This window comes from Mobula hypostoma, chromosome 15 (assembly GCF_963921235.1).
Source record: "Mobula hypostoma chromosome 15, sMobHyp1.1, whole genome shotgun sequence".
Taxonomy (NCBI): Eukaryota; Metazoa; Chordata; class Chondrichthyes; order Myliobatiformes; family Myliobatidae; genus Mobula; species Mobula hypostoma.
Window position 1 is genome coordinate 32077496 of NC_086111.1, and position 10675 is coordinate 32088170.

The window sequence follows — 10675 nt, forward strand, 5'->3', positions numbered from 1 at the left end:
AACGATATTAGTTCAAAAGACCCTCATTCCCCAGTTTGAGAGTTTGCTAATATTCAAACTCTTTAAAATAAACAAGCACAACAGCCTTGTGGATTAACAAAGGATGAGCCATTTGTCCAAAGAATGCATCTTGACGTTACAATGAACAATGGCTAACTAATCAATTTATCTTTCCCTAAGATAACAAAAAAAATACAAAACATTAGCACGAGGAATTCTGCAGACACTGGAAATTCAAGCAATACACGTCAAAGTTGCTGGTGAAAGCAGCAGGCCAGGCAGCATCTCTCGGAAGAGGTACAGTCGACGTTTCAGGCCGAGACCCTTTGTAGTCCTGACGAAGGGTCTCAGCCTGAAACGTCGACTGTACCTCTTCCGAGAGATGCTGCCTGGCCTGCTGCGTTCACCAGCAACTTTCATGCGTGTTGCTACAAAACATTAGGTCCATTTCCTTCTATGCCTGACACATACAAATATGTCTAAATGCTTCTGAAATGAAATTAATTACAATATTCAAGATATCAACCCCTTAAAAAATTCTTTACACACCCTTTTTCCTCACAGCTTGAAATTGATACCCCAACCTGGGGAGAAAAGATTTGACCACCCTGTATACCTCGCATAACTATACTTCTATCACATCACACCTCAGTCCCCGTTGCTTTATGGAAAACAAGTTCAGCCTATCCAAAATCTCCCCATTAATGTCCTTCTCTGCACCCTCTTCAGTGACCAGAACTACACTGCACACATTACTCCAAGTATTATGTACCAGCATTTGTAAAGTTGCAATATAACCTCTCAACTTTTATGTTCTATGCCCAAATCAATCAGGGCAAATAAGGTACATGTTTGAAAGGATCTAGTGCTTTCTCAGCACGTGACGAATAGACTCTTCTCGGGTTTCCAGAAAGGTACAGGTATTGATTTTAACCTATATTTCAATGAAAAACTTAAGCATCTCCTTTAGGGATGATGCTTAGGCACTTCTAGTTTGGTAGTATATAGATCCTTATAGATCCGTCCCTCCCGATTGGTTGAGTACTAACCAGTCAGGTTTCTGCTGTCCCATTTTGTTTACAATCGAATTCCAGTTCTTTCTTAAGAGCAAGACTTCATCTTTGTTAAAATTCTTATTCTCTAGTTTTATTTCCACGGCTTCCTTTACCAGATGGTCCCAAAAGCTACTGGCGCAGCACAGTAGTTTTGTGCCAGTCAATCCTATGGCCATTGGGTATGCAATGTTTTGCTACCTCCGATTTCTCCAGGTAACCCAAACAAAGGTGAATCCCTTTGGACAAACCTGGGTTGTTTTACCTGGAGTATTCGGGCCTGGGGTTTTTTTGTTTGAACAGAATGATAGATGCCTTGAATGGGCTGCTGAGATAGTGTTAGAAGGAGATACATCTTTTCAAATTGCCAAGTGTTTGAAAAAAATAGCCTCCAGTTTTTTTCCCCCTACAATGCTTAAATCCACTTAAACAAGTTCTAGAAAAAAAAAGACTAAATTAAAGTATTCTTTTCACAACCATAGCTTATCTGTTCACATCAATGTCACAATCTCACTCTTGCATGGATAAATTATTTTCTTTGTTTCTGTGACTAGAGGTAAAGATCAAGGGAAAACAAGATAAGTTTTTTCATGTGGGGAGTTTTTTTTAATTTTTAAAATATCTTGCATACTAGATTCTATTCAAATTAGAGCATTAGTGAGTAAACAAACTCAATTTATATAAGCAGGTTAAGATCTAGTCCTTGATGGTATATGCTCTATCTAACACAACAGCAATACTTTTAATAATACAAGCTGTTCAAACTTCAAACATGAACAGAATTAACCAGTCATCTGCACATATGATCCAACTGAGTAGAATTCAATTATTTAATAGAACCAGTGAACATGCAGTCAAACTAATGATCCTAGTGACACGAGGAAGCAAAACAGTTGAATTTACAAAGAATGAAGCATATATATTGTACACATAATTTAGAAACCAACAGTGATGGCAAGAGTTCTAACACACAGAGTAAACAATGAATGATTTCAATGCCTGAATCGCTGAGACCAGTCAGAAGTATTTAAGGACTTTTTACTAAACTCAATAGTTCTTCCTTATCCATCAGGTAACCACTTTGTTTCCACGTATCCCTAAGTTCTTGCAACATTGTCCCAATTTCCTTTCCAGAAACTATTCCTATTCTCCGTAGATCATGGCCGCTGACAGGAAAGCGCGGTATGGACCACTGCTCCATTTCCTTCAGTAACTTCTCTTCTCCTTGGTACTTCAGCAACTCACACACTTTGTTCTGCATATCTGGTTCTCTGGACTGAAAATTGAGTAGAAAACAGATCAAATCAACTGTAACCTGTTGAATAAGTACACGCACAACACCAAGAGATAGCAACTCTTTGCAGCCTGCTGTGTTAACAAGCAATTAAGGAGTTGATTAGGGAAAATATAGGCAGAGATTCAAGAGAAATTTTATGTTGACAAATGTTAAATATTTACTAAGTTTTCACCATTAGTCAAAAAGCCTATTTGCATTTATTGTAAAGCCTGATCTCACAACCCAACTAATGATGACTGGATGATCAAGTTGATAAAGCTGTAAACCAAATTTCACACACCATGATTAAATTGAAGGAGTAATATCTAAGACTTAATATTGCAAAAGCTAAGTGCTTGTTATATTACGAAGTAATTTTCACTGGTATCTGCTAAAAGCAATGAAAGTCATACAATACTAGCACAAATTGTAAAAGTTGCTTACCTAAACAAATCTACCATTTATAAAAACTAAAACTAGTCACTCCCAAAATATTTTACATAAATCCAAACTGCCTCTTTATTTTCCCCAATTCCCTGAAATAATTCACTACTTACATCAATTATGAAATCTCTGTAAGGTTTTAGTGGATCAGAACCATCAGATTTTATCAAATCTCTTCGATGCTTAACTAGGAATAAGCCAAGTTGCTTTTCTTCTTTTGAAATCTTTAGCCTTAAGTCAAGTCTTAGAACATCATCTTGTGTTCGAAACAATGCTGAGAGAACAGTCATGGGTTTTGGACAATGATGCTGCACATTTTTGCACACCCTGTTTAGTTCCTCCAGGTTGCCATCAATAACTGGCAATCCTGCAGACAAAAATAAATTTAAGGTAAAAAAAATCATTAAAATTCCCCAAAACTATCAAGAAACTTTGTTATACATATCAACTCACTAAAATATGAAGAATTATATGCCTACCAATATACTGAGCTACATCCAGTTCATACATTAGACTGACAAGGTGAGCAACATGATTTCCAACTAAAGTTTTCTTCAGCTCAAACCAGATTCTTTCACCAGAAATTCCAGCCATGCCCTTTGCATGTTGTTTGATCGACTTTAGTGTCTTGGGATCATGGTCTCCCAATTCTTTAGCAATCTTGCCATAAAACCTAGAAGATATAAAATCATCAGAAGAATTAACTAGATTTTACTCCAAGGATTTAACCTTTATTTAAATATTATTAATCTAAATCTGACTAGTTACAATCTAGCCACTCTTGCACAGAAAGTCCAGTAGGCCTTTTACTAACTGGTTAGCCTGCAGAGAGAAGGGTAAGCTTAAAGTGCTTCTTAGGGTAGGGCTCTACATTGTCGGGATCCCTCAGTTTCCCAGAACTAGTTCACTGGTAGAAGAATCTAAAGATATGAAACATTGTTTGGGAAGATACTGGTGATTACCTTGCATCAGAATTTTCATTTACTAGAAAAAATCAATATTGATTTTTGGTATTACAACAATTGGTCCACCGAATTGCTCAGTTAACATTTATTGAGAGAGTAATAATCACATCATAGAAGCTTCACTCAGTACTTTTGTTCCTTCCTTTCTCTAATGTTATGACCATCGCAAGGCTACTGAAATAGAACTATCATCGTACCTCCAAACTTCCAATTATCTCCTGTCAAGGGAAGGATTTGCTGCAGACATGCTGGCACATTAACAAACAAAAATGAGTACAAGACAATTAGATCTATATTTTGTGTTTTGGATAGCTCTGGGGAAAATGGTAGCGCAATAAAGGCATGTTGGGGGGGAAAGGGGCGGTAGTGGGAGAATAGCCATGCCTACACCAAGAGGCCCAGATAATGAATTTCCTCCAAACTGCCATTCAGCTTTCACTAATCAGTATAACTAAAGCAGCATTTTGTCCTAAAAGCAAACAAAAACTGATCTTATATATATATTGATTTGTTGGTGGTAGTCTCACTTACAATTAAGCCAGCATCAAAAATGCAGGGTAACAGCACAAGGTCAGCATGAGAGAGAGGTCAGATCTCCTGCACCAGTGGATGTGGATCTGGGTGAAAGCACATACACGTACACCAATTTAGTCCATGATATGGGTGAAAATAAAATACAGGGATTAAAATGCAACCAGGTTCAAAACCTGGTGCCAACAGGCCTGGAAATTTGCAAGCCCTAAAACACTACCAGAAGGACAATTGTTAACATGCAATTTAGATATTAATGGTTGCAATGTGACAGCATAGAGGGAACCCACAAATACAGAGTCCTTCTCCAACAGACATAACTTATATTCAGGCCCTTCTCTCTGTAATTATATTGGAAGCAGTAATCTGGAGAGTGACTGAATAATGCAATTATGCAGACATAAAAATCCCTCTGATATTTTTATTCTAATTTAGTGTGCCATTTACCAAATACATTCCTGGCTACAGGAAAAGCATAATTTTTAAGAGATTTGGTGTCAAATTTAAAAATATACCAATGAAAAAGCACTGCAGAGACTAAAAAAACAGTATGAACTTTGTTAAACATTTCTCAAACATGAAAACTTTACTATATATTTTGAGCATTTTTTTACAATGTGAAGCAGCAGTTCTCCCATGGCTACGTACTGCAAGCTAATACTTAATTACAAGCTAGAAAATGAAACCAAAACAAAAGCACAGGAAGGTAGTAAATAGCCATACTTGATACACCAATTTACAATTACCTTGTCCAAACTACGAAACAAACTTTCAAAATTCAAAGTAATCTCTACTAATATAATTTCATCATTGGACTTCGGTCAAGATGGTGCCAGCGAACAATTCCTCAGGTGACATGTTCCAGATAGTACACAAAACTGTTTATTTCACTTCTTGTATGTCTTCCCTTTATCTTAAATGTGATTCTGAAACTGTTAAAGAGCTTGCAATTTATAGTTTGGAGATCATCTGAGTGATCAAGAACTCTACCTCCATGAACAATCCATGAGACAAGTATGGGCCTCGTGGTGAACCTTAGAGACAAGGCACAAGCCCATGAGCAACTCCATTTTGCAGATGAAAACATTTATTATTTGCTGATTAAAGCATCGAGGAAGATTGAAACACAGGCGACCTTGAAAGGCAGGCACGGGTTCAGTGATGACTACCTGCTTCTCACTACACTGTGACAGATCTCTGCCAATGAGGTGTCAGTGGTATCAACCAGTAGTAAATCAAGGCAACTGGACTTGCTGTGTTGTCTAGAAGACGTTTCACCACTCACCCAAGAGGCTCCTTCAGTTCTGATCATTGTGGTTTGTTTTCTGGCTTATAAACTCTTAATTTTTTAAAGGTATAGCAATCACATGAGGGCCATTAAGGGTCAGAGGTAATGAGAAGATCATTGGTCTTATCTTTGCATGAATGGAGGTGTGAACTGTTGTGGAGGCGCTGGGGTAGAAATACTTGGGACTGCATTGTAAGTAGCTGATAGGTGGTGTCGTACCCCACCCCCTCTGTTCAGGGATGGGTTTTCCAGTTTGACAAAGATGGTTTCGTTAACGCTGCTTTCAAATCACCTGTCCTTCCTGTCCAAGATGTGAACATTGTTATCAATGGAATATCTATTGTCCTTTAGATATAGATATACAGCCAAATCTTGACTATATATCAGCTACTTACAATGCAGTCCTAACATCTCTACCCCATTCACACCTCCACTCATGCAAAGACTAATGACCCTCACAACCTCTACAACTCATAATGACCCTCAAGTGATTGCTACACCTTTAAGCAACCCAGTTTATAAGCTGAAAAACTACCCACCATGGATCAGAACTGAAGAGGCGTCCCAGATGAGTGATGAAATGTCTTCTAGACAACACAGCAAGTCCAGTTGCCTGATATTCAATGACCTGGATAACTGAGACAAGGCATGGCAGGTGACTGCCTATCTCCCTCGCTGCTATGCCTCTGTGTTCGAGTGACTTCCCTCTCCCTCGAGGCCGGAGGATGCTACCGAAGTTCTGTGATTTATGACTCTGGTTGGACTCTTTTAGTTTTGTCTTTTATGTTCTGTGTTTTTGCCTGTTCTTTCTTGTTGTCATCTGAGCAATTTAATCTAACGGTGGGGTTTGTTCTCAGTTTGCCCGATTTGTTTTTCTGTGTGGGGGTGTTTGATGCTCTTGCAGCCACTGCACGATTTTTACTTTTTTTTTGTATGGGGGGGCGTCATGTGTTTGGTGCTTTTCTTTGAACAACTTCATGGTTTTCTTTGTTTTGCAGCTAGCTGAAGACAAGCTGTATGCTGCGTACATACTTTGATAATAAATGAATCTTTGAACAACTTCATGGTTTTCTTTGTTTTGCAGCTAGCTGAAGACAAGCTGTATGCTGCGTACATACTTTGATAATAAATGAATCTTTGAACATCTTCACTGGAATGGTTTTTAAACTTTTCACGTGATAATGACTGTGCTTCTATGTATACCTTCTGTATCTCTGGTCCCCGATTACTCAACATGAATGAACACAAGAATGCAACTCCCACAAGTCATTCAGCAAAGTTTTCTGTCAGAATCCAAAATTTGCTTCAGCCCATACATGATTTAAAACATTAGGAATATCTTTAATTAGATAAAGTAAAATTACACCAACCTAAAATATCGCATTATTCTCAAATAGTCTTCTTGTATCCTTTGTGCTGGATCACCAACAAATCGAACTTTCTTGTTCTTCAGATCCTCATAACCATTGAAATAATCATACAAAGTACCATCAAGGCCTGAGAAGGAAATGAAAAACTTAATATTTCAATACACCACAATCACATCGTGGGGAAACATATTAGTATATTAATAAAAATATAACAGAAGACAGAGATACAACGTAAAACTAGAATACCTAAAAACATGGAGTTGATTGTAAGGTCTCTTCGTTCCGCATCTGTCTGCCAATCTGTTGTAAACTCTACTTCAGCATGCCTTCCATCTGTTGCAACATCAACTCGCAATGTAGTAATCTCAAAGTTCTGATTATGTACCTGAACCAGATATTCAAAATAGATACATTAAAATTTATCATGAACTCAATGACTTTATCAATCTTATTATGATCAAGTTACAACAAAAGTTACTAAACTGGCAAGAATTTCTTAGAGTGAAATAATTCAACACTTTGAGCTCACCATACTCGATTTCAGTTTACAAATAAACAAGATACTTCAAAGTATATCTGGCGATGGTTTTCACTACGGTGAAGTGGAAAGATTATATATAAGGCTCAAGATCGTAAGTTTCAAATCAGATGAAACCAGAGGGGAACATATACAGTAAGTGAATTGCTTGATATACAGTTGAAGTCAGAAGTTTACATACCCTGTAGCCAAATACATTTAAACTCAGTTTTTCACAATTCCTGACATTTATTCCTAGAAAACATCCCTTGTCTTAGGACAGTTAGGATCACTACTTTATTTTAAGGAAGTGAAATGTCAGAATAATTGTAGAGAATGGTATTTTCTTTCATCACTTTCCCAGTGGGTCAGAAGTTTACATACATGTTGTTGGTATTTGGTAGCATTGCCTTTAAATTGTTGAACTTGGGTCTAACGTTTTGGGTAATCTTCCACAAGCTTCTCACAATAAGTTGCTGGAATTTTGTTCCATTACTCCAGACAGAACTGGTGTAACTGAGTCAGGTTTGTAAGCCTCCTTGCTCACACACACTTTTTCAGTTCTGCTCACAAATTTTCTACTGGATTGAGGTCAGAGCTTTGTGATGGCCACTCCAATACCTTGACTTTGTTGTCTTTAAGCAATTTTGCCACAACGTTGGAGGTATTCTTGGGGTCGTCGTCCATTTGGAAGACTCATTTGATGTCTTGAGATGTTGCTTCAATAGAGCCACATAATTTTCCTTCCTCATGATGCTATCTATTTTGTGAAGTGCACCAGTCCCTCCTGCAGCAAAGCACCTCCACAATATGATGCTGCCACCCCCATGCTTCACGGTTGGGATGGTATATCGGCATAACCTGAAAGGCTGCTCAGCAAGGAAGAAGCCACTGCTCCAAAACCGCCATAAAAAAAGCCAGACTACAGTTTGCAAGTGCACATGGGGACAAACATCTTACTTTTTGGAGAAATTTCCTCTGGTCTGATGAAACAAAAATTGAACTGTTTGGCCATAATGACCATGGTTATGTTTGGAGGAAAAAGGGTGAGGCTTGAAAGCCAAAGAACACCATCCCAACCGTGAAGCATGGGGATGGCAGCATCATGTTGTGGAGGTGCTTTGCTGCAAGAGGGACTGGTGCACTTCACAAAATAGATGGCATCATGAGGAAGGAAAACTATGTGGCTATATTGAAGCAACATCTCAAGACATCAGCCAGGAAGTTAAAGCTCGGTCACAAATGGGCTTCCAAATGGACAATGACCCCAAGCATACCTCCAAAGTTGTGGCAAAATTGCTTAAGGACAACAAAGTCAAGGTATTGGGAGTGGCCATCACAAAGCTCTGACCTCAATCCGGTAGAAACTTTGTGGGCAGAACTGAAAAAGCGTGTGCAAGCAAGGAGGCCTACAAACCTGACTCAGTTACACCAGTTCTGTCTGGAGTAATGGAACAAAATTCCAACAACTTATTGTGAGAAGCTTGTGGAAGATTATCCAAAACGTTTGACCCAAGTTGAACAATTTAAAGGCAATGCTACCAAATACCAACAACATGTATGTAAACTTCTGACCCACTGGGAAAGTGATGAAAGAAATAAAAGCTGAAAAAAATCATTTTCTCTACTATTATTCTGACATTTCACATTCTTAAAATAGTGATCCTAACTGACCTAAGACAGGGAATGTTTTCTAGGAATAAATGTCAGGAATTGTGAAAAACTGAGTTTAAATGTATTTGGCTATGGTGTATGTAAACTTCTGACTTATATTGCTTCAACTGACTGCATTACTTGAATTATATTGTGGATAAATTAATAAATTGCTCATTAAGCTCCGGTGTGAGATTAGCTGTAGCACCCAATTTTTTATCCCTTAATTGCTAAGTCTACATATTCATCTGAAATGGTTTTACGGCCAGTTGTTAAATCAAGGGTAGCTGGACCATTAAAGTTATGAATTTACCTTAATAAAACAAAATAGTCTCAATAGCTTCACAGCCCTTCCATACTCAAGATAGTTCTAAAATATATATCTTGAATAAAAGGGAAAGACTGAAATTTGAAAGCAATCTTTTGAGACATTATTCACTGACGACAGCATTGCTAATTACAGAACGAGTCTACAGTTTCACTGAAACGGGACAGAATGGCAGTTTAGACCTACTCTTGCAGTAATGGTGCCATGCTTCTCCCCTTTGTTGTTGATCATCCGAATGCCAGCAGCTTGAAACAAATCCTTCATGTGTTCAGGGGTAGCCGTGGTGGCGAAGTCCACGTCTTCGGGCTGCTTCCCGCTTAACAAATCCCTCACGGCGCCGCCAGCTATTCTCAACTCGTGGTTGTTTTTACCGAACAATTCTGGAGGAAGTGGGGAAAGTGTACTGCGGGTTATTCCATGAGAAACAAAGGGGATGGGAATGACTGCAAAAGCCGAGAACGGGAGAAGGCTTGGAAACATCGCGCTGGTCCTGCTGCATCAGGCCTACGCAACGACGTAGTGGTCACCAATAAACCTCACTCTGCCCCTCACCTGCCACACACTTCAGGCCATCGGTAAACAACGACTCAAACTCCACCGTCTTCAGCTGCATGGTGAACAGGCCTCGCCGCAAAGCCCAGCTCACTGCCCCGATACGCGCGGCCCGTCTCCACATCGATCGCCAGTGTTGCCACACTGCGCCTGCGCACACGGCTGGGCACGGGGGCGCGTGACTCGCCCATGTGATCGGGGCGCGCATTACGCAGCGATCCGCGTGCGCGCGCGTGACCTTCAAGATGACTTGCGCGCCTGCGAGTCGGCCGTGTTCGTGATCTGCAGGTCGTTGGAAGGTTGAAGAGATTAGTTTCGGTGTTTGAGCGGAGAACCAAAGGTTATGGTTTTCAGGATTTCAACGGGACCGATGTTTGCAGTTTGGCCGCATGTCTTGGCTAGTTCGTTTAAGATTTTAGCACTGATCATTGAATATAGGATGTTAAATTAACAGATCTCTTTCGCCTGCACTTTATCATATTTCAAGTCTCTAATAGCCTCACATGATCTCCAAAGGTTCATTTTGTTGTCAGAGTATACATGTGCAATACAACTATGATATTCATCATCTCCAGAGAGCCACATGAAATACAGAAAAATTACAGATGCTGTTGAAAGAAATGACATCAGCCTCCCCCTCCCCGCACGAAAGGAAAAAGAAACTAAACTCGCAAACCTCAAACTCTCCACCCCCTTCCT

General features: G+C 39.3%; 1 protein-coding gene across 1 annotated transcript; it reads right to left on the reverse strand.

Annotated features, from left to right (window-relative positions):
* Positions 1-434: 434 nt before the first annotated feature.
* trnt1 (tRNA nucleotidyl transferase, CCA-adding, 1) lies at positions 435-10121 on the reverse strand. The gene is made up of 7 exons (XM_063068387.1): positions 9977-10121; positions 9611-9804; positions 7173-7311; positions 6927-7053; positions 3252-3445; positions 2886-3139; positions 435-2328 (listed from the first exon to the last, which is right to left on the reverse strand). The coding sequence occupies exons 1-7, from the start codon at positions 10098-10100 to the stop codon at positions 2080-2082; spliced, it is 1281 nt and encodes a 426-aa protein (XP_062924457.1). The 5' UTR covers positions 10101-10121; the 3' UTR covers positions 435-2079.
* Positions 10122-10675: the final 554 nt, after the last annotated feature.